At 40.7% G+C, this 25,435-nt stretch overlaps 1 protein-coding gene across 3 annotated transcripts in view; it reads left to right on the top strand.

Moving 5' to 3' along the window:
• The window catches only part of LOC132380220 (ATP-dependent DNA helicase Q5-like), a 52,617-nt gene extending 40,414 nt beyond the window's left edge, over nucleotides 1–12,203 (top strand). For all 3 annotated transcript variants that reach the window (XM_059948927.1, XM_059948928.1, XM_059948929.1), the window contains 5 exons: nucleotides 374–897; nucleotides 4,321–4,417; nucleotides 4,497–4,715; nucleotides 4,886–4,955; nucleotides 11,278–12,203. In XM_059948927.1, the coding sequence (XP_059804910.1) occupies nucleotides 374–897; nucleotides 4,321–4,417; nucleotides 4,497–4,715; nucleotides 4,886–4,955; nucleotides 11,278–11,372 (1,005 nt within the window). In that variant the 3' untranslated portion in view covers nucleotides 11,373–12,203. The remainder of the gene's footprint in view (nucleotides 1–373; nucleotides 898–4,320; nucleotides 4,418–4,496; nucleotides 4,716–4,885; nucleotides 4,956–11,277) is intronic.
• Nucleotides 12,204–25,435: the final 13,232 nt, after the last annotated feature.

Here is a 25,435-nt window from a genome sequence, read left to right as displayed (position 1 = left end):
AAAGTGTGACTTTAAGTCAATGTCTGCCATATCTTGACATTGACAGCAAACTACTAGTCTTTAATCTAAATCACTGCCCTATGAAGTTTCAGTGACTGAAGACTTTATCTTCTGTAAACTTTAACCTAACTCTCAGCCCTCTGTATACTCGCAATGACCTTAGTGACAGCTCTCTGTATGCTTTGTGACCTACCCTTGGTATAGTCCCAATGACCTGAGCCACTGCCTTCTGTAGTTTCAGTGACAGGAGTAGCTGCTCTCTACATGGTATTTCTGACCTGTCACTGGCTTTGCTTGTAATGGTCTCACCTTCTCTGTTGTACCATTGTTCTTGTAATTGTGGTTTTAAAAAAAGAATGTTTGTATTTTGCAGTTTAAGCCAAAGCGTGTTGGAGTAGCAGTTAATTGTTCATCCAGCCCATTCCAGACAGCAAGAGATCTGCTGAGGAATTCTGTGCCAGCGGAGAGTGAGCATAGGAATTATGCTAAGTTGGAGGATTCAAACCACCATTCAAAAAGAGCAGAGGAAAAAACAGCACATGATTGCACAAATCCTTCTGTAGACAGCAATGTGAGGACGTGTCAAACCGCACCTGCTTGTGCCAGTTCCATCAAGAAGAAATCCACTAAAAAACAATTGCTTGCAGAAAGCGCCAAGAAGGGGTCACAGAATATTACTAAATTTTTTCAGAAAAACAAATCTGAAGGATTAACAAAGAATTCACCTAAGAGTCTCAATGATGATCTCCGCTCTCTGATCAATGATGGCCAAGAGCAGTATAGCAGGAAAGGATTATCTTCCGTTCTAACCTCTTCTGAGGGGCTGGAATCATTCTCAGATCCAGAGAATTGGAAAAAACATGAGCAATTTTTTCATCATTTGGAGGAAAAGATAAGGTAGTTAATTTATTCTCAGTAGGTTTGTTTCACATGCTGTGCCTTTCAAATGGATCTGTATAACTCAGATACTCAATTGGCAAGCCATTCAGAAAAGATGACACAAAAGTTGAACATTCATAAGACATGTTTGCAATGCAGTGCAGAAATACTCCAGTGATCTGTACCTTTTTTCCTTTGCTCACGCCCCAAGTCCAATGTAATAGACTTACATTATTACATAATGTAATTAATCTTTTTTCTTCAGTAATTTTATCTTTTTCAATGTTCTGTGGAGAATCACTATGAGTTACAGCCAGAATTATTGACTTTTCTCTATAAAAGTGGCAAAGCTATTTTACCATCTTTCTTACTATCTTACTGGCTCTTACTATCTTTCCTTTCGGTTAGTCCTGATGACGGGTCTCGGCCCAAAACATTGACAGCGCTTCTCACTATAGATGCTGCCTGGCCTGCTGTGTTCCACCAGCATTTTGTGTGTGTTGTTTGAATTTCCAGCATCTGCAGATTTCCTTGTGTTTGCTATTTAGTTAGATTTCTCTAAAGAAACAGTAATGCTGAACTTTTTGATTGAACAATTCTCTGCTTACACTTTGCCACAGGGCTTCCTGATAGTTCTCCTCATAGATTCCAGCAGGGAGGGCAAAATTCCTGTTTTCTCCTCGCCGTGGTTATTTTCCTATTCTTACTTGCATCATTTTTGAGAATTTTTATACCATAGATAACTTGGTTTCAGTGTTGCTCTTAAGTTTGGTCTTTCCCTTTGGTCTCCAGAGACCAGGAGTTCCCAACTTTTTTTATGCCATGGACCTATACCATTAAGTAAACGATCCATGGACCCCAGATTGGGAAGCCCTGCTAGAGAGGGTTCCCAGAAGTTGTAAAACAACTTGACTTTGCATTGTGGACCCTCATGGTCTCAAATGCAATTCAGTGTACTTTCTGTGTGTGCCCAGGCATGTCACTCTAATCTTTTCACAGCTGGATTGAGAACTGTATTGATATGCAAGACAAGATACAAGCTGTTAAAGTGCTTTATAGCAGAATGATTTACTCTGTACAGTTTATTTCTACATAATAGGAAATAATGCATACTCTGATTCCCTACACCAGTCATTCGTCTTGCTTGAATTAATGAAAATAATTGCAAACTGAACTGAGCCAGGGCAAAATTTGCTCTTGCAGTTTTCTGTTTGAAGTGTGAATGTGTACATTTTTTTATCACTTGTTTTCATAAACTGTATCTGAGACAAATACTTGTCAACATGAGATCTAGATGTGTTTATGATCCAGTCATTGGGCTAAGATTTCAACTACATTTCTTCTGTGTGAGTGTGAGGCATACACTCAGTGACCACTTTATTAGGTACACCTTTGCACCTGGTCATTAATGGTCATAAATCTAATCAGCCAATTTTGTGGCAGAAGCTCAGTGCATAGAAGCATGCAGACCTGGTCAAGAGGTTCAGTTGTTCAGACATTAAAAAAAGAATGGGGAAGAAATGGGATCTAGATGTCATTGGCCGTGGAATTATTGTTGGTGACGGACAGGGTGGTTTGAGTTTCTAAGAAATTGCTGATTTCTGGGATTTTCATACACAACAGTCTCTAGAGTTTACAGAGAATAGTGCAAACAACAAAAACGTACAGTGAGCAGCAGTTCTGTAGGTAATGAGAGAGCTCAGAGGAGAAAGGAACCCAAGTACATAGAGCCCAGGAATAAAGACCAAATCCAGGCCAATAGAAATAGCTCACTTAGACATCTCAGCATGTCCAAGTTGGACAGAAGGCCCGTTTCATTGTTATATAAAGAAAATCTTCTAACTTGAGGGTCCTGAGTATTTGGAACTGCTTTCCTCAAGTGAGTGTTGGAAGTAGTGTCTCTGACTATTTTCTATGGCAGAGATAATTATGTTCTTGATAAATAAAGGATGAAAAATTATTTGGATAAATGGGAATGGGGAGCTGAAGTTGTAATCACATCAGCCATGACCTTGTTGAATGGCAGAGCAGGATCTCAAGACCCAGTGGCCCATTCCTGCACCTATTTCGTATGTTTATATGCAATCTCTAACAAACAAACCTAATGACCAGTTAGAAATACATGGATTGAACTCTCATGCATGGATTTATTAAATGCAAATTATGTTTGACTTCTATTTTACAAGAAGTGAGCAAATTAATAAAGAAATAATATAATGGATATAGTATCTGTGTATCTTCAGGTGCTATTCAATAAGATCTCTAGCATGTTACAAAGCATCAGCTGTACAGTATAACAGAAAACTCAATTTAACGTCTAGTAAGACATCTGGTACTAAAGTCTGGTTCCTTTTAAAGAATTTGAGAAGGATTTATGATATTAAGAAGGTAACAAATATATTATACGGAAAAATAAGTAATATGTTTTTAAATATTTTATATGTTCTTGCAATGTGTCACCAGCAAATTATTGCCCTTGATATGGTGGCCCTCAATCACTGCCTTCTGTGTGCTGAAGGTACTTGTAATGTTATTAGGTGGAGAGATCTAGAGTTTTAAGTCAGAGATGATGAAGACTGTCTGTTTGTCCAAATAAAGATAGAGAACCTAAAGGTTAGAGCAGAGGTAATGGTTTCCCTTGTGTCTGTTGTTGTACTGCTTTATGGATTTGAGGGTTCCTGTTTCAGAAGCCTTAGCTGCTCCATTGAACCTTACAAATCATAAACACTGCAATCAGGTTGCACCAATTGTAATTTTAGATGGCTGTGAGAATTCCATTACAATCTTGATTTTGTCCATTGTAGGCACCTGGAGGGCTTAGTGAGTCAGGATACGCAGCTAACTGGCCTCTGCAGTAGCCATAACATTTATCTGTGCATATTATAGAAGGCTCCAGGACCCTGTTTCCATGTGAACGTGGATGCTTAGAATATTGTGTTCAGTTCCAATCACCTTATTATAGGAAGGATGTGGGTGCTTTCGTGAGAGTGCAGAAAAGATGTACCAGGATGATACCTGGATTAAAGAGCAAGTCTTATAATGATAAGTTGGTTTAGCTAGGGATATTTTCTTGGGGGATAAGGAGGATGAGAGGGTGAGACATGGATCGAGTGGATAACAAGAGACTTTCTCCCAGGGAGGAAGTGTCTAATTCAAGGGACATAATTTTAAGGTAATTGGAGGAATGCACGGGGTGGAGTCAGATAAGTTTTTTACACAGAGAGGTGGTGCATGGTGCCAGGGGTAGTGGTAGAGGCAAATACTGTACATTAGGGGCATCTTAGATGGGCAGATGGATGAGATAAAAATGGAGGATGATGTAGGAGGTCAGTGTTATACTGCCCTTAGAATATGTTAAGAGCTTGGTACAACTTCATGAGCCAAAAGGTCTGTAGTGTTCTATGCTGTAACTTTTCCTGTGTTTGGTATGTATTTTTCAAGTGATGGAATTAGAAACGTGGAAGAAGTACCTGACATGAGCAAACAAATATTGGAAGTTGCCCATAATGCTGGTGAGAAAAGATCAGCATCAAATGAGGTGAGCTGCCAATGTGTTTGTTACACGCAATGTGACTTGTGATGATAAACCCTCAATTTACACTTGTAATTTTTCCCAGGGATCTGGGTTACTCGATCCCAAGCGACAGCGAACCAGCACTTCATGTCCTGAGATTAAGGCCAATCAAGTCAAGAAGAAAGTGAGCTTGGACTCCTTGTTTCAGGGGAGCACAAAAGTGCTTCCTCCTGCATCAAAAGGAGGACAACTGAAGCAGACAGCAGATGTTGTTGTCAAGTGCTTGACTCCTTATTACAAAGAAGGAAGATTTGCTTCTAAGGTAAAATGAGCTGCATTCAACCCAGGGCATCCAAGCCTAGTTCTTAATTTGCAACTAACTTATCTCTTGTATCATTGCTCATGTGGATTGTTTTTTGTTTACACTTTTAGTGAATTGTGTAAATGATTTAACAGATTAAACCAATAATATTTTGTGTTGTGTCATTACAGGATTTATTTAAAGCCTTTGCTCGCTACCTTTCTCATTTACTGGCTGTTGAGAGTGCTTCAAAGAAAAATGGTAAGACTAAACTCTACTTTTGTAAATGCCTGTAAAATTGAATGCACAATTAATCCGAAGGACTGGTATATCCTTGAATAGTACCCTCATCAGATATAACCAACATTAGCATGTTCAAAATACATTGGGGAATATAAGCTTTGAGTGAAATTGTGATATCAAACCGATAACAGAGTGCCCTTCAAAGTGTGGTCAAGGTAGAGAAGCAGAGATAAACTCTGGAATAAGAATCAATTAGATGTCGTGAAGGAGAAAACTGAACTATCAGAAACAAAATGATCGTCTTCATCTGTTTCTGTTTTGTGACTTAAAGATGTGGCTTGCCAATATTTAACATACAGTCGGCCCTCCTTATCTGCAAGTTCCGCATCCGCGAATTCAATCCACCGTGAATTGAGAAAACCCGGAAGTGCTCTTCCAGCACTTGTTGTTTGAGCATGTACAGACTTTTTTTTCTTGTCATTATTCCCTAAGCAATGCAGTATAACAACTATTTTACATAGCATTTACATTGTATTAGGTATTATAAGTAATCTAGAAATGACTTAAAAGTACAGGCAGTCCCTGGATTATGAATGAGTTCCATTCCTGAGTCCGTCTTTAAGTTGGATTTGAAGTCGGAACAGGTACATCCAGTATTATTTAGTGTCAGTTAGTTCAAACGTTTGTCTTGGTATATAATATATATTCTACCTTTCTATGCATATAAAACACTTAAGAATGTATGTTTCAGCGCTGGGCAGTTCGATCCAGTGACAAACTGCTATCGAATGCGCTCTCCATTCGTACTGGGTTGATGTGGAGGATCAAAAATTCAAAACCCCAAAACCGAATAATTAAACCACTGGGTTGCTTAGTAATAATTGTAGTTTTCATTGGGGCAGGGCCTTTCTCACTTTATCCTTTAAAATTGTTCTGATTGTTGACCAATGTAGCCTGACACTTTTCCAATGACCGATGGCATTTCACCTCTTTCCAATCGCTTTATTATTTCCACTTTATTTTCAATTGTGATTGTGATTATTTTCATGAACAGAAACACTGCGGATTCAGAGCTCTGCCGCCGGGTCCTAATGTCCACTGCATTGAGACAGGTTGAATAAGGGACTTGAGCATCTGCGTTTTAGTATTCGCGAGGGGTCCTGGAACTAGTCCCTTGCGGATAAGGAGGGCCGATTGTATTTTTGAAACCAATATATTGTTCCTTTTATTTTTCACATTTATTTCTAAAAACACTAGCTCTAGTTAGTGTGAATGTAGAAGCTTTCCCAAGCATACATTCTTCACATGTCAGCAAATCTAATTCCTAATTAAAGACATTGTACTTCATTGTGTTAAAGCACTTCAGCATACTGCGAGTTTTGCAGATACATTTATCTGAGACATTTATTGAGACATTTATGTCTCAATTCCAATGATAAAATTTTTCTGTGTACAGAGAGGAAATGTAAACCAGGTTAACAAAAAATTTGGGCCAACATGCCTCCACTTCCCCAATCAATGTTATTCAAAAAATGCTCAAAATCATGCTGAGCTGCCTAACATGCCATTTAGGAATTACAACTATTTTTAAATGCTTTAAGGCATTTGTACTGTGGAAGAAAATTAAATTCACTTTATTTAGTGCTCCTGCCATTAAAATCACTTATATCCAAAAGAAGGAAGCAGAAAAATGACAAAGGCAGATCATAACTGTAATTCATCTTTAGAGTGTTGTTACCATAAGGAAATCTCCCAAGATGTTTCATGGTCAGGCCTAAACTGAAGAAAGAAAGAATGCAGCTAACACAAAATGTGGTGGTAGGATGAAACAGAGAAGAATGTTTGGAAGGATTCAAAATATTCTTGACTCTAGTCAAACTTGATCAAAAATAACAAAAATATTTGCTTAATATCAATTTTATTGAGGGACTTTACAATAGGCTGTAGATTTACTAATGTGGAAATCTACAATGAAATAATTTCTAAATGGCTTTATTGCATTTGATCAAAGTTCAAAGACAATCTCTTAAGTCACCATATACAACCCTGAGATTTGTTTTCTGAGGTGCATACAGAGTAATCCAGGAAGCACAATCAATAAAAACCTACGCTCAACAGGATGGACGGAAACCATAGTGCAAAAGGAAACAAACTATGCCAATACAAAAAATAGAAATAAGCAAACATTCAATAAATATCAAGTTCACGCGATGAAGAATCCTTGAAAGTGAATTCATAGGTTATTGGAGCATTTCAGTGATGGGACAAGTGAAGTTATCCCCTCTGGTTCAAGAGCCTGTTGGTTGACCATAAGATGTAGGAGCAGAAGTAGACCATTTGGCCCATTGAGTGTTCTCCACCATTCAATCATGGGCTGATGCAATTCTTGCAGTCATTCCCACTCCCCTGCCTTTTCACCATACCTTTTGATGGCTTGGCTAATCAAGAACCTATCTATCTCTGACTTGAATGCACCCAATGACTTGGCCTCCACAGCCACTTGTGGCAACAAATTCCACAGAATTACCACCCTCTGACTAAAGTAGTTGCTTCACATCTCTGTTCTAAGTGGATGTCCTTCAATCCTGAGGTCATGCCCTCTTGTCCTAAGCTCCCCTAACATGGAAGAGGCATAATATGATTAGGAATAGTCAGCACTGCTTTGTCAAAGGTAGGTCGTGCCTTACAAGCTTGATTGAATTTTTCGAGGATGTGACTAAACACGTTGATGAAGGTAGAGCGGTAGATGTAGTGTATATCAATTTCAACAAGACATTTGATAAGGTTCCCCATGATTGAGAAATTGTTCCCCATTATTGAGAAAGTAAGGAAAGTAAGGGGACGTTGTTTTGTGGATCCAGAACTGGCTTGCCCACAGAAGGCAAAGAGTGGTTCTGGACGGGTCATATTCTGCTTGGAGGTTGGTGACCAGTGGAGTGCCTCAGGGACCTGTTCTGGGAATCCTACTCTTCATGATTTTTATAAATGACCTGGATGAGGAAGTGGAGGGATGGGTTAGTAAATTTGCTGATGACACAAAGGTTGAGGGTGTTGTGGATATTGTGGAGGGCTGTCAGAGGTTACAGTGGGACATTGATAGGATGCAAAACTGGGCTGAGAAGTGGCAGATGGCATTCAACCCAGATTAGTGTGAGGTGGTTCCTTTTTCTATGTCAGATATGACAGAATATAGTATTAATGGTAAGACTCTTGGCGGTGTGGAGGATCAGAGGGATCTTGGAGTCTGAGTCCATAGGACACTCAAAGCTGCTGAGCAGGTTGACTCTGTGGTTAAGAAGGTATGTGATACATTGGCCTTCATCAATCGTGGGTTTGAGTTTAGGAGCCGAGAGGTAATGTTGAAAATGAGTACTGTGCTCATTTCTGGTATCCCCACTACAGGAAGGATGTGGAAACCATAGAAAGGGTGCAGAGGAGATTTACAAGGATGTTGCCTGGATTGGGGGACATGTCTTATGAGAGTAGGTTGAGTGAACTGAGCCTTTTCTCCTTGGAGTGACAGAGGATGAGAGGTAACCTGATAGAGGTGTGTAAGATGATGAGAGACATTGATCATGTGGATAGTCAGAGGCTATCCCAGGGCTGAAATGGCTAGCACAAGAGGGCACAGTTTTAAGATGCTTGGAAGGAGGTACAGAGGATATGTCAGGGGTAAGTTCTTTTACACAGTGAATGTTGAGTGTGTGGAATGGGCTGCTGGTGACAGTGGTGAAGGTGGATACGGTAGGGTCTTTTAAGAGATTCCTGGATAGGTACATGAAGCTTAGAAAAATAGAGGGCTATGAGTAACTCTATGTAATTTCTAAGGTAAGGGCATATTTGGCATAGCTTTGTGGGGTGAAAGGCCTGTATTATGCTGTAGGTTTTCTATGTTTCTATGGGAAACAACTTTACCATATCTAATCTGATCAGGCCTTCTAACATTTGGAATGTTTCTATGAGATTTCCCCCCTCATTATCCTGAAGTTTAGGGAACACAGCTCAATACCTGCCAACCATTCCTCATATAGTAACCCTTTCATTCTTGGAATCATTCTCGTGAATTTTCTCTGACCCCTCTCCAATGTCAGTATATCCTTTTTAAAATAAGGTGCCCAAAACTGCACACAATACTCCAAGTCTGGTCTCACAAGTGCCTTATAGAACCTCAACATCACATCCCCGCTCTTATATTCTGTATCTCTAGAAATGAATACCAACATTGCATTTGCCTTCTTCACCACTGACTGAACCTGGAGGTTAACCTTTAGGGTATCCTGCATAAGGACTCCCAAATCCCTTTGCATCTCTGCATTTTGAATTCTCTCCCCATCTAAATGATGGTCTGCCCATTTACTTCTTTCATCAAACTGCATGACCATACCCTTTCCAACATTGCCTTTCATTTGCCTTAACTATCTGAGTTTGTCTGCAGGCTCTCTGTTTCCTCAACACTACCCACTTCTCCACCTATCTTTGTATCATCGGCAAATTTAGCCAAAAGTCCATTAATCTCATCCAAATCATTGACATACATTGTAAAAAGCAGCAGTCCCAGCACCAACCCCTGTGGAACTCCACTGGTAACTGGCAGCCAGCCAGAATAGGATCCCTTTATTCCCACTCTCTGTTTCCTGACGACCAGCCAATGCTTCACCCATGCTCGTAACTTCCCTGTAATTCCATGGGCTTCCATCTTGCTAAGCAGCCTAATGTGCAGCACCTTGTCAAAGGCCTTCCGAAAATCCAAGTACATGACATCCACTGCATCTCCTTTGTCTACCCTGCTTGTAATTTCCTCAAAAGAATTGCAGTGGCTTTGTCAGGCTGGATTTCCCTTTCAGGAAATCAGGCTGGATTTGGCCTATCTTATCATGTGCCTCCAGGTACTCCATTAGCTCATCCCTAACAATCGATTCCAACAATTTCCCAACCACTGATGTCAGGCTAACATGTCTATAGTTTCCTTTCTGCTGCCTCCCACCCTTAATTAGTTGAGTAATATTAGCAATTTTCTAGTCATCGGGTTGAGGGTAATAACTGTTCCTGAATCTGGTGGTGTGGGTCCTGAGGGTCCTTATCACCTTCCTGATGGCAGCAGTGGGAAGAGAACATGGCCTGGGTGGTGAGGGTCTTTGATGTTGACTGCTGCTAATGACTCCACTATAACCAATATGATATTTACTGATTTATGCTAAGTCATTTTGCAGTTAGTCAACAGGTTATTTATTTACTGCAACAACACACGCATTCTTGTGTGTTGTTGTTTGAATTTCCAGCATCTGCAGATTTCCTCATGTTTTATCTATTTACTGCAGTTTGACTTGCTTAGTTTTTTATTTTGTATGTCGCTTTAAAGTTTTGTATCTACTATATTGGTGAGATCTGCCATAAATTGGGGAACTGCTTCGTCAAGCACCTCCACTCCATCTACCACAAGCTGGACTTCCCAGTGGTGAAACATATCAATTCCCACTCCCGTTCTAATATGTCAGTCCACGATCACCTCTTGTGCCAAGATGAGGCAACCCTCAGGGTGGAGGAACAACATCTTATATTCTCTCTGTGAACCCTCCAACCTGATGGTATGAATATTGAATACTTCTGGTTTAAAAAAAATCCCAACCCCTCTTCTCCTATACCCCATTGTGGCCTCTTGCCTCTTCTTACCCGCCTAAATCCTCCTCCTTCCCTTTCTCCTCTGGTCCACTCTCCTTTCCTATCCTATCCGATTCCTTCTTCTCCAGCCCTTAACCTTTCCCACCCACCTGTTTTCACCTATCACCTAGCATGCTTCCCTTCCCCCCAGATTTTCTCCCTTCCTTCTCAATCCTGAAGAAGGGTCTTGGCCCAAATTGACTGTCTATTCATTTTCATAGATGTTGCCTGACCTACTGAGTTCTCCTCAGCTTTGTATTCTCTCTCATTTTATTTAATGCTTTATTGGTTGTCAATTCCCTTTCTTGATTCATGTTTGTTTCCTTCACAATGTATACCTGGATCACTCACTTGTCTCTGGTGTTCTTTGTGAATTTTGCTCTGGTTGTTATCCCTGACTTCTCTTCTATTTGAAACCAGGACTTTCTATCCAGCAAATGAGATTCTGATTTTGGCTAAGTGAGAGAAATGGAACAGTCAAAATGAAACAGAAATGCAACATTTTACAAGTGGACTTGAGGCATAGGATCATTTTATCTAAATGAATCACAGATAAATTATGAGGGGTCAAATGGCCTACTAATGAAATAATGTTATCTACATTTCTCTCATCTGTATAACATTAGCAGGAGATCTTTTCGTGAGAAATGATTAAAACTAGTTTTCATTTGATCTCTTTCAGTGAAAGAAGAGGCTCAGCGAATAATCCACTGCTTCTTTAAAAGATGCAGAAAATGTGAGAGTGAAAATGACTGGAGGGGCATGAATGCATTGTAGCCATTCTGTTATATTTGACACTGACAAGAAGCAATGTGGTTTTGTTTATTGTTTGTTTGACAATTTAATATGTTATCTTCATCAGAACTGCATCAATCAGGGCTAATCTCAGTAATTAGGAAACATTTACCTGTTCTATGCAAACTCTTTGAAATATGCACCAGGTCTATTGAATGAAAATAAGTTTATATTATTACTATTGTTCTGTTATAACTGAGAGAATTGTGAAGAGATATACTTTACTAAAATAAAATTTTTGTCCAAATAACTCTCGAAAGGTTTGCTGGAAAATGTTAGTCTTGAGTCGCACAGGGTCAGAGGGTGGGTTCCAGATGACTAAGCTATGATTTCATCTATGAGTGCTACATGAAACATAATTTTTTTTTTATCTATGTAAAAATAGCAGACAGTGTCTTAGCTTAGCTTTTAGCCATAGACCAGCACATCTAGTATTCTACACTTTCATTACTGTTCTGATTACTTTAGTAGAAAGTTATAAAGTTTTTATACAGAAATCACCAGAGATGTAATCTGTACAATATTTTGCTCCACTAATATGGTGAACTGAGGTCAAGGCTTGAGCTTGGGCCTACTGCTCAGGCTGCTCCAGCAAGCAGATCTAAGGACTCCATCTGGTTTGGAATGCTGTCATTTACTTTTATTGCTTGCATGATATGTGTGTGTGTGTGTGTGTTTTTCTTTTCCTTTCTCGGTGCAGTGGTTATGATCTTTCTTTTAAATTGAGTTCTTCGGGTTTCTTGCTGTGTGCTTCCTGTAAGCAAACAAATCTCAAGTTGCATAATTTATGCATTATTTGATAATAAATGTACTTTTAATTGAATGTTTGCTTAGGCCATCATCTAAATTGTGGTACATATTTCTTCCTTTTGGAGATAATGTTTTAATGGTCTGTTACCAGTAATGCTTATTGCATTTAAGCTTAGAGATTTCAGCAAAATCTACCCAAGCCTGATATCACTTTAGGCAAAAAAATGTGCTAATTCTACAATCCACACTCATCTTTAATTGCCAAAACATATCAATGGATTAGTCAGATGGGACAAAAGTGGCAAATCCAGAGAAATGTGAGGTATTTGAGAAGGGGAACCAAGGCAAGGAAATACTTAGTACTTGATAAAATACTGAGAACAACAGAGGCATTTTAGAGTGTGTGCTATAGAAGCCTGGCAATAACAGGACATCTACAGAATGTACAACTTGCTTTATTTGTGGAGTTGCTTGAATTTTACAAAAATATTAGCTCCACCACAGTAGTCACAATGAAGGAGGGTAGTGGTTACAGATTACGGGAAATTTAATTAAGGGGCAAAAATTAGACAGAGCCTAGAAAGGGGCTAAATAAAGACATTTCCTTTGGCAATCACTTGTAAATAAAATTAAAGGGAAATTGACCTCCCCCCACCTTAAATTTGATAAACCCTTATCTAGTAATTTGCAGTTAGAAAATAATACGTAGGAGTGAAATAAGGTCATTTGGCCCACTGTGTCAGCTCTGTCGATCCATCATAGCTGATTTATTATCCCTCTGAACCTCATTCTCACGTAACCTTTCGCACCCATACTAATCGAGAACCATCACCTCTGCATTAAATATACCCAATGATTTGGTCTCCACAGCCATCTGTGGCAATGATTTCCACAGATTCACTACTCTTCAGCTAAAGAAATTCCTCCTTGTCTCTGTTCTAAAGGGATGTCCTTGTATTCTAAGGCTGTGTCCTCTGGTCCTGGAATTTCCTACTATAGGAAACATCCTCTCCACATCCACTCTATCCAGGTTCTTTCCACACCCCCCAGTTCTTCTCAAAGCCAGTCAATTCCGGTTCAGAGCAATCAAAGGTTCCTCATATGCTAACCCTTTCGTTCTTGGGATAATTCCCAAAGATAAAGGGCCATAAACTGCAAACAAGTTCCAAGTACAGTCTGACCTCAGCATTACATCCTTGATTTTATATTCCAGTCCTCTCAAAATAAACACCAACATTACATTTCCCTTCCTTACTACCAACTCACCCTGCAGTTAACCTTGTGGACCTCCTGCACCAGGACTCCCAAATCACGTTGCATCTCTGATTTCTGAATTTGCTACCCATTTAGAAAATAGAAAACCTTTATTATTTTCTAGCAAAGTTCATAACCATACACTTACACTGTATTCAATCCTTTGTCCATTCTACTAATCTGTCTAAGTCCTTCTGCAGTCCCCCCTGCATCCTCAACACCACCTATTTCTCCACCTACCATTATATCATCCATAAACCTGGCCACAAAACCATCAATCCTGTCATCCAAATCATTGCCAGGTAATGTGAAAAGTGGTTCCAACACCAACCAATCCCTGAAGAACACCACTAGTCATTGGCAGCCAAACAGAAAAGTACCCCTTTATTCCCATTCTTTGCCTCTTGCCAGTCAGCCAATCTTCTATCCATGCTAGTATCTTTCCTGTAATACCTTGGGCTCTTACCTTGTTAAGCAGCCTCATATGCAGCATCTTGTTAAAGGCCTTCTGAAAATCCAAGTAAACAACATCTACTGATGCTCTTCTGTCTATCCTGTCGCTATTTCCTCCAACAGATTTGTCAGGCAAAATTTTCTCTTAAGGCCTATTTGACCTATTTATCATGTGCCCCCAAGTACCCTAAAGCCTCATCCTTAATAATAGACTCTAACATCTTCCAACCACAGAAGTAAGGCTAACTGACCTATGATTTCCAGAGGAGATTTACAAGGATGTTGCCTGGATTGGGAAGCATGCCTTATGAGAATAGGTTGAGTGAACTTTTTTCCTTGGAGCGACAGAGGATAAGAGATGACCTGATTGAGGTGTATAAGATGATGAGAAGCATTGATCATGTGGATAGTCAGAGGCTTTTCCCCAGAGCTGAAATGGCTACACGAGAGGGCACAGTTTTAAGGTGCTTGGAAGTAGGTACCGAGGATATGTCAGGATATGTTTTTTACGCAGAGAATGGTGAGTGCGTGGAATGGGCTGCTGGCAGTGGTGATGGAGGTAGAAACGATAGGGTCTTTTAAGAGACTCCTGGATGGCTACATGAAGTTTAGAAAAATAGAGAGCTATGGGTAAAGCCTAACTAGTTCTAAGGTAGGGTCATGTTTGGCAAAGCTTTGTGGGCTGAAGGGCCTGTAATGTGCTGTAGGTTTTCTATGTTTCTGTTTTATGTCTCCTCTTCTTAAAAGAGTGGAGTGACATTTGCAATTTTCTGTTCTCGGAACCATTCTAATACTAATGCCTCCACAATTTTTTCAGTTATGTCTTTCAGAACCCTGGAGTGTAATTCATTCAGTCCAGGTGACTTATCTACCTTCGAACCTTTCAGCTTCCCAAACACCTTCTTCATAATAGCAATTGCATGCAATTCTGCCCACTGACACTCTTGAATTTCTGGCATACTGCTGACAGTGAAGCCTGACAGAAAATACTGCAGTTTCCTTGTCTCCCATTACTATCTCTCCATCTGAACATTTCCCATTGTTCAGATATCCACTTTCATCTGTCTTTTACTCTATATATCCGTAAAATCTTTTGATATCCTGTATTATTAGCTTACCTTTTGGTTATAGTTGCCTTCTGTTCATTTTTAAAAGCTTCCCAATCCTCTAGCTTCCTACTAATTTTTGCCAAATTATATACCTTCCCTTTTTTTTAATGTCTTTGACCTCCCTTGTCAGCTATGGTTGACTCATTCTCCCTTTAGAATACTACTACTCTGGAATGTATCTATCCTGGATCTTCCAAATTGCACCCAGAAACTCCAGCCATTGCTTTTCTGCTTTTATCCCTTCCAGTGTCCCCTTCCAATCAACTTTGGCCACTCTTCTTTCAAGACAATAGGTGCAGAAGTAGACCATTCGGCCCCTCAAGTCTGCACCGCCATTCTGAGATCATGGCTGATCATTCACTATCAATACCCAGTCCCTGCCTTGTCCCCATATCCCTTGATTCCCCTATCCATCAGATATCTATCCAGCTCCTTCTTGAAAGCATCCAGAGAATTGGCCTCCACCGTCTTCCGAGGCAGTGCATTCCACACCTCCACAACTCTCTGGGAGAAGAAGCTCTTCCTCAACTCTGTTTTAAATAACTGACCTCTTATTCTCAATCCATGCCCTCTGGTACTGGACTCTCCCAACATCTGGAACATATTTCCTGCCTCAATCCTATCAAATCCTTTAATTATCTTAAACGTTTCAATCAGATCCCCTCTCAATCTCCTCAATTCCAGCGTATACAAGCCCAATCTCTCCAATCTCTCTGCGTAAGACAGCCCTGCCATCCCAGGAATCAACCTAGTGAATCTACGCTGCACTTCCTCAATTGCCAGAATGTCCTTCCTTAAACCTGGAGACCAAAACTGTACACACTATTCCAGGTGTGGTCTCACCAGGGCCCTGTACAAATGCAAAAGAACATCCTTGCTCTTCTATTCAATTCCCCTTGTAACAAAGGCCAACATTCCATTTGCCCTCTTCACTGCCTGTTGCACTTGCTCATTCACCTTCATTGACTGGTGAACTAGGACTCCTAGGTCTCTTTGCATTTCTCCCTTACCTAACTCGACACCATTCAGACAATACTCTGCCCTCTTGTTCCAGCTTCCAAAGTGGATAACTTCACATTTATTCACATTGAATGACATCTGCCAAGTATCTGCCCACTCACTCAGCCTATCCAAGTCTCCCTGTATTCTCCTAACGTCCTCTTCGCATGTCACACTGCCACCCAGTTTAGTATCGTCAGCAAACTTGCTGATATAGTTTTCAATGCCCTCATCTAAATCATTGACATAAATCGTAAAGAGCTGTGGTCCCAATACAGAGCCCTGTGGTACCCCACTAGTCACCTCCAGCCAGTCTGAGAAACACCCATTCACTGCTACCCTTTGCTTTCTATCTGCCAACCAGTTTTCTATCCATGTTGAAACCCTGCCCCCAATGCCATGAGCTCTGATTTTACTCACCAATCTCCTATGTGGCACCTTATCGAATGCCTTCTGAAAATCTAGGTACACAACATCTACTGGCTTACCCTCATCTAACATCCTTGTTACACCCTCAAAAAACTCCAACAGATTAGTCAAGCATGATTTGCCCTTGGTAAATCCATGCTGGCTCGGCCTAATCCTATTTCTGCCATCTAGATGTGCCACTATTTCGTCCTTAATAATGGACTCAAGCATCTTCCCCATGACTGACGTTAGGCTAACAGGGCGATAGTTCTCCGTTTTCTCCCTCCCTCCCTTCTTGAAAAGTGGGACAACATTAGCCACTCTCCAATCTTCAGGAACTGATCCTGAATCTAAGGAACATTGGAAAATGATTACCAATGCATCCGCAATTTCCTGAGCCACCTCTTTTAGAACCCTCGGATGCAGACCATCTGGACCCGGGGATTTATTAGCCTTCAGTCCTACCAGTCTACTCATCACAGTTTCTTTCCTAATGGCAATCTGTCTCAATTCCTCTGATATCTTATGACCCTGGCCCATCCATACATCTGGGAGATTGCTTGTGTCCTCCCTGGTGAAGACAGATCTAAAGTATGCATTAAATTCTGTTGCCATTTCCCTGTTTCCCATAACAATTTCTCCCACTTCATTCTTCAAGGGGCCAACATTGTTCTTAACTATCTTCTTTCTCTTCACATAGCTAAAAAAGCTTTTGCTATCCCCTTTTATATTCCTGGCTAGACTGAGCTCATACCTGATTTTTTCTCTCCGTATTGCTTTTTTAGTTAAGGTCTGCTGTTCCTTAAAACTTTCCCAATCATCTGTATTCCCACTCATCTTAGCCCTGTCATACTTCTTTTTCTTTAATGCTATACAATCTCTGACTTCCTTTGTCAACCACTGTGGCCCCTTCCCCCTCTTTGAATCCTTCCTTCTCATTGGAATGAACTGCATTTGCATCTTTTGTATTAAGCCCAAGAATATCTGCCACTGCTGATCCACTGTCTTTCCTGCCAGGGCATCCGCCCATTTAACTTTGGCCAGCTCATCCCTCATGGCTCCGTAGTCTCCTTTATTTAATTGCAACACTGACACCTCTGATCTGCCCTTATCTCTCTCAAATTGTAGATAAAAACTTATCATGTTATGATCACTACTTCCTAATGGCTCCTTTACTTCAAGATCACTTATCAATTCCTGTTCATTACACATCACCAGGTCCAAAATAGCCTCGTTCCTGGTTGGCTCAAGCACAAGCTGTTCCAAAAATACATCCCTTAGACACTCCACAAACTCCCTATCCTGGGGTCCAGCACCTACCTGATTCTCCCAGTCCACCTGCATGTTGAAATCTCCCATAACGACTGCATTACCTTTAGCACATGCCAATGTTAACTCCCTAATCAACTTGTACCCAATATCCACGCTACTGTTTGGGGGCCTGTACACAACACCCATTAGGGTCTTTTTACCCTTACTGTTCCTCAGCTCAATCCACACAGACTCTACTTCCCCTGTTCCCAAGTCACCTCTTGCTAAGGACTGAATCTCATTCCTCACCAACAGGGCCACCCCACCCCCTCTTCCCATATTTCTGTCTCTACGATAGCACGTATACCCTGGTACACTCAATTCCCAGGCCTGATCCCCTTGCAGCCATGTCTCCGTTGTCCCAACAATATCGTAGTTCCCCATTTTCATCTGAGCTTCAAGCTCATCTGTCTTATTTCTGACACTACGTGCATTCAAGTATAGAATTCTTAGCCCATTCCTCCTCTCTTTGCTTAAAACACTGTCTACTGTACCTAACCCAGCTCCTTGAACTTCCATCGGGCAAATTGCACCCTGAATTTTGATGACCTTCTCAAGATCACCCAAAACCTGTACACATTTAACCCCATGCACCTTCTGACCAACCCTCTGGATCTGGATCCCTGCCCCCTGCACATCTAGTTTAAACCCCCCCTAGCAGCACTGGCAAATGCTCCTGCAAGAATGTTAGTACCCCTCCGGTTCAGATGTAGACCATCCCTTCGAAACAGATCCCAATGTCCCTGGAACAAAGACCAATTATCCAAAAACCTGAACCCTTCCTTCCTGCACCATGCTCTCAGCCTCGTATTAATGTGCATAATCATTCTATTCTTCGCCTCACTCGCACGTGGCACAGGTAGCAATCCCGAGATTGTCACCCTGGAGGTCCTGCCTTTCAGCTTCACTCCTAACTCCCTGAACTCTCTAAGCAGGACCCCCTCACTCACCTTACCTACATCATTGGTCCCTACATGGACCACTACATCTGGGTTCATGCCCTCACTCTCAAGAATAACCTGCACCCGATCTGAGATGTCCCGGACCCTGGCACCAGGGAGGCAACATACCATCCGAGACTCCCGATCTGCCCCACAAAATCTCCTATCTGCCCCCCTAACTATAGAGTCCCCTAAAACTATCGCTCTCTTCTCTTCCCTTTCTAGTTGAGGGTTCAACCTCTGTGCCAGAGGCAGGACCACTACAACTCATTCCTGGTAAGTCATCCCCATCAACAGTATCCAGTACGGTATACTTATTGTTAATGGGAATGGCCGCAGGGGTGCTCTGCTCTCTCTGCCTCTCTGGACCGTCACCCATCTGCCTACTTCTTGGTTTTTTGGTGTGACTACCTCCTGATAACTCCTATCTATCTCTGCCTCCACCTCCCGAATGATCCATAGTTCATCCAGCTCCAGCTCCAGCTCCAACTCCCTAACTCGGGCTGATAGGAGCTGCAGCTGGACGCACCTTTTGCAGGTGTGGTCATCAGGGACAACTGTGTTGACCCTGACCTCCCACATACTGCATACGGAGCACACCACTGCTCTGACTGTCTCCCCCATACCTGAACTGAATTAATAGAATAAGTCTAAAAAGCACCGAGCGACCTTACCTTCTTCCCCTCAGCGAGCAATCACACAGGCTTACCGAAGTCCCCTTACGCCAAAGCCCATTTAGCCAAAGCCCAGGACTCTGCTTCCACGGACTTCATGCTTCTATAGTTCCCTTTACTCCACTGATACATCTGATTTTATCTTCACTCTCTCTCTCAAACTGCAGGGTCAATTCTATCATATTTATAATCACTGCCTCCTAAGGGTTTCTTTTCCTTAAGCTCCCTAATCAAATCTGGTTCAATACACAACACCCAATCCAGAATTGCCTTTTCCTTAGTGAGCTCAATCACAATCTGCTGTTTAAAAAATAAATCTTGTCAGCATTTCCTTCTCTTGGGATCCAGGACCAACCTGCTTTTTCCAATTTATCTACTTATTGAAATCCCTTATGACTATTGCAACATTGCCCTTTTGACATCTTTTTTATCTCGCGTAATTTGCATGCCACTTCTTGACTACTCTTCGGAGGCCTGTATATAACACCCATCAGGGTCTTTTTATCCTTGTCGCTTCTCAACTCTACCAACAAGGATTCTACATCTTCCAATCCTGTGTCACCTCTTTCTAAGGATTTGATTTAATTTTTTTTTACCAATATAGCCACCCCATACCCGTGCCCCCCTACCACCACTGCCTACCTGCCTGTCCTTTCAATACTAGGTGTATCCTTGAATGTTTAGCTCCCATCACTGATCATCTTTCAGCCACAATGCAGTGTGCTCATAACGTCATACCTGCCAATTGTTATTGTGCTACAAGATGATCTACCTTATTCCGTATACTGTTTGCATTCAAATATAAGTCGGTGCTGTATTCATCACACTTTTCAATTTTGCCCCTTTATTACCAGAAGTTAAATTCTTATCCCATGCAAATACATCGCTTTTTAATTTATTCAGGAGACTTTCATAATCTCTTTTGCATTCCCCTTCCATTTTACTTTATCCTAATTTTTTCAAAATGTTGAACTGTTAAACCTACTATTTGGTTTAAAGACACACTTCAACCAATTGCACTAATGGCAATTTTGCCCTATCATCTGCCCATCAGTTTTCATTGTCTCACTACACACTGCATCTACTTGTACACCAATTGTACTGTACTCTTCCTTATCACCCTGGTTCCCACACCCTTGGCAAACTAGTCTCCTACAGTTCTAACAAACATGACTGCAAGCATGTTGGTTCGCCCTCAAGTTCAGGTGTAACCAACCCCCTTTTGTACAAGTCATACCTTCACCAGAAGATATCCCAATGATCCAGAAATCTGAAACTCTGCACCAATTCATCTATCAAATCATCCTATTCTGACCCTCCCTAGCTCATGGCACAGGGAGCAATCCACTGAGGTCCTACTTTTCAGCTTTCTACCCAACTCCTGCATTCTCTCTTCAGGACCTCATCGTTTTTTCTACTTATGCCATTAGTACCAATATATATCACGACTTCTGGCTATTCTCCTTACTCCTTTAGAATGTTATGGACCTGACCCTAGATGTCCCTAACCTTGGCATTTGGGAGGCAACAAACTGAATATGCAAATCATCTCAACTTGTATACTAGAGAGCACTGTGCAAAAGTCTTAGGCACACAAATTGCTAGTGTGCGCGTACACACACAATCTCCCTTCCCCCTCCCCCCAACATCTTCCTTTGTTTTTAAAGTTTGGTTGTCCTTCATCCAGTTTGATTCCTTCTACACCCATTTCTGTTTCAGTTAATCAGTTTAGTTCATTTAACTTATGGGAGCCTCTGCCGGTCCAAAGAGAATAACCCAGGTTTATCCAGCCTCTCATAGCACATGGCCTCTAAACCAGGCAGCATCCTGGTAAACTTCTGCACCTTCTCCAAAGCCTCCACATCCTTCCCTTAGTGGTGTGACCAGAACTGTATGTAATACCCCAAATGTGGCCTAACCAAAGTTTTATAAAATTCTAACATAATCTCCTGACTTTTGAACTCAATGCCTTGACTAATAAAAGCAAGCATTCCATAAGCCGCCTTAATCACCTATCGACCTGTGTAGCCACTTTCAAGGAGTGATTAATCTGGATCTCAAGAGCTCTCTGTTCAGCAAGACTGTTAAGGATCTCACATGTAACAGTGTACTGTCTCCTTGGATTTGCCCTACTGAGGTGCAACACCTCACATTTATCTGGGTTAAACTCCAGATGCCTTTTCACTGCCAATATCTGCAATTGGTCTATATTATTCTGCATTCTTTGCCAATCTTTCTACACTGTCGACAACTCCACAAGTCTTGGTATCATCTGCAAATTTACTAACCCACACACCTATATTTTTATCCAGGTCACTTATATATGTCATAAGCAGTAGTGATCCCAGCATGAATCCCTGCAGAACTTGACTAATTACAGACCACCTGTTTGAATGAGTCCCTTCAATCATTATACTCTATTTTATTTGTGTAAAGCTGTTCTGAATCCAAACAGCCAATTCGCCACAAATCGCATGCATTTTAATCTTCTGGATTAGCCTCCCATGAGGGACTTTGTCAGATGCCTTTCTGAAATCCATGTAGACAACATTCACTGCTCTACCTTCATCAATCTCACTCATCACCTTGTCAAAAACCAACTTAATAAAGTTGGTAACATAAGACCTGCTCTGCACAAAGACATGCTGGCTCTCCCTAATTTGACCATGGGCTTCCAAGTGCTTGAATATCCTATCCCTATGAATTTTCCCAGCAATTTCCCTACAACTGACGTGAAACTCACCAATCTACAGTTTCCAGGATTTTCCCTTGGTCTCTCCTTAAATAGAGGAACAACTTGCCAGTCTTTAGGACCTCGTCTGTGTTGATAAATCCTAAAAAGGATGCAACTGTGACATGTCTTTGGTCTTGGAGTCCACCACAGCTCTTCTCAGCATACTTGTGTAATTCTTGCACGTCAATGGTATGACCATAGTAAACGATTCTTGTTTTAAAGAACTCACTTTTCTGTGTCATACTATGAGCCTTTAATCTCTTTTTCTTTACCACGGTCTTGAGACTTTGGAGATGTTCCTTGTCACCCTGGGCATAGCTTTCTGCCAGATTGTAGGTGCACATACTACTTCAAAATGATGCCTGTTATGGTGATAAAGCCCTTTGTAAGTGTTTATGGAGAGAAACACTTTTGACTCTTCTGCCCCTTCATTTCTCCATCTGTAGGTAGGCCTCAACTCAGTCTACTTTGCTGAGGTGTTTCCTCCATCCTACCCTCCAGCCCCGGAAAAGGTTTGCAAAGATATCATCTATAGTGAGCAGAGGGTTTTGATCTACTCTCAGTACTGGATTGATGGTGACCACAGATCCTGACAACTCTTAATTTTCTTGGCTAATGGGACCACTGGTGCTGCCCATGGACTGCACTCAACCTTGGAAAGGATTTGCTCAGCTGCCATATATTCTAGCTAATGGGTTATTTTATCCCAAACTGTATAAAGAATTGAACAGGCTTTGTAAAATTTGGGTGTGGCAATTCCATTTAACACTAGTTTACCTTTGATATGTTTGAGTTTTCCAATGCCATCCTTGTACTCTTCTTAGTTCACTTTCAGTTTAAGTTGCCTCGGCCACGCAAGTCCCCACAATGCTGGTCCTCTTTTTTTTTGCCACATATGTATGGTTTGTTAGTTGTTGTATTTCACTGTTACAAATGTCATTCCCACAGGAGTTATTTTTCTACAGGAGTTATTTTTCTACAGTATAAGTTTAGTTGGATATCTGTAAGCTTCCGTTCACTATTTTTGACGTACTGTTCAAACATTTTATGTAATGACTGAAACAACGAAGCCGGTGTCCAAATACATTTTAATTAATCTCCACTTCACTTCTAGTGTAAGCCATATTGCTTGTCTCCTGTTAGTTTTCACATTGAAAATCTCAAGGCTAACAAGTCCTGCTTCATTTTTATCACCAGATTTTTCATCAACGGCATGCAGATTAGTGCTCTTTTTGAAACTACAACTTGATTTCTTCTCTTCCTTATCCAGTCCATTTATTTTTCTCTGCCCAACATGCTCTTTGCATATGTCCTTTGTTGCATTTTCTGCAACTTTTGCCTTTAATCTGCATTGATCTGGTCCATGTGAGCCCCTGCTACAATGGTAACACAATTTGTTTGGCCAGGCTGGTTTCTGTTTAGATTTTGTCCACACACATTTTCATTCCTGACTGCAACTGAATTATGTATCTGGCTGCAGTTTCCATTGATACAATGATTTCAATTGATGTTTGTGCTTCAGACAGAAGCCATATTTGAATGCTTTCTTGTTGGATTCCATTACTAAATGCATCATCACTGAACTGGCAATGCTCAGACGATTCTTTAATTTAGCCATGCAAGTTGAAATGGACTCCCCTGCCTTTTGATTCCAGTTATGAAATTTAAAACATTCTGCAATCAACAATGGTTTTAGTTGCAAATTTTCCTGCATTGCTTTTATGATATCAGCAAAGCTCATTTTGGCTGATTTGGTTGGAGCAATTAAACTTCTAAAAAAAAAACTGGATTCTCTTCCACCTATTATATTCAACAAAACTGGTATTTGTTTTTCATTGGTTATCTCATTTGGTTCAAAGTACGGCTCAATTTGCTCAGTATACATCATCCAGTTATCTGTTATGTAATCAAACATCTACTTTTTCAATGGCAAACACGTGGAAATCTGCAGATGCTGGAAATTCAAACAACAACACACACAAAATGCTGGTAGAACACAGCAGGCCAGGCAGCATCTATAGGGAGAAGCTGGACTTCGTTCCTGACAAAAGGTCTCGGCCCGAAATGTCGACAGTGCTTCTCCCTATAGATGCTGCCTGGCCTGCTGTGTTCCACCAGCATTTTGTGTGTGTTGTTGTTTTACTTTTCTAATGTAGCCAGCCATTTCTAGTTTTTTTTTAACTATTGTAATAATCATTCAGTAATCAGTGTTTATGAACCCATATATTTCTTCTGTTTTCTGCCTTTTTTAAACTTGAGCGTCCCTTCCAAAGATAAACGTACTGTGTTTTTTTAAAAAAAGCTCAAATGTCTCACTGCACTTCTGAAGAAAAAAAAAATCATGCCCCACTTCAACAGGTAGGTAATAGTCTCTGGTTCATTTAAAATCATACTTGTGACCACTAATGTGCTTTGTAACACCAAAATATGCAACTTAATTAAAAAACATGGAACTGGAAATAATATGTCTTAGTTTTGTTTTTACTTTAGTAAGATGTGCAATTATGACATACTGGCATAATGATGTATGCTATTCATGTACTTTTACATGTAACGTAATCAATTATTGAAATGAATAACAAATGCTTAATCAAACAATCTATTTAGAATATTACTCAAATATTGCTGAAATATTAAATACACAACACAAACCATCCAGGTGTCTTTTTCACATCCACAGAATCTTCTGTTACACTACTGCACTCTTCTTGTCCCCCTTTCCTCCTGAGCCACAGAGCAGGACACTGGATGCAGGGTGAGGACAGGTTTGACATAATCTGAACTATGTCTGGGTCAGGATGGCAGGTAGTAGTGGTGGAATGGAAGAGGTCTTTATGGAGTGGAAGGAAGTGCAGACAGGTAGGAAAAGTGGAAATAAACGAGAAAATATAATGATAGAGGACAATGGTCAATTCAAAGGAAGGACATAGAGGAGGAATTTAAAGTCATATTTAAGTTTAAGTAAGGCAGTGGAGTAAATACATTGAGTTCACTAGTATTGACAAACAATCTTAAAGTTGTAGGAGATATTAGTATGGCAAAGATTCTGCATGTTGGATGTTTGTAAAAAATGCAAAGCAATGAAGATATTAAATATTGGCAAAAGAGACATTATAGAAAAGAGGCTGTTATGGGAAAATGATGTTAAAGGGGTGATAACAGAAATACCAATTGCAGAAAACTTCGAGGAACTGAAGAAAAATATTAAAGGAGGATTGGTGACTGAAATAAAAAGATTGAAAGCAGTGAGGAATGGAGAAAAGGTCAATACCACATCTGTCATGTTAATATTTCAGGGTTCAATCTTACCAGAAGAAAGTAGCAATTGGATTCATGTGTCAGAGTCTTGTGTTCCACCATCACTTAGGTGGTATAAATGTCAGAAATAAGGGCATGTAGAGGCCATGTGTAA

The sequence above is a fragment of the Hypanus sabinus genome, chromosome 23 (assembly GCF_030144855.1).
Source record: "Hypanus sabinus isolate sHypSab1 chromosome 23, sHypSab1.hap1, whole genome shotgun sequence".
NCBI lineage: Eukaryota > Metazoa > Chordata > Chondrichthyes > Myliobatiformes > Dasyatidae > Hypanus > Hypanus sabinus.
This window is presented reverse-complemented; position numbering and strand designations above follow the sequence as displayed.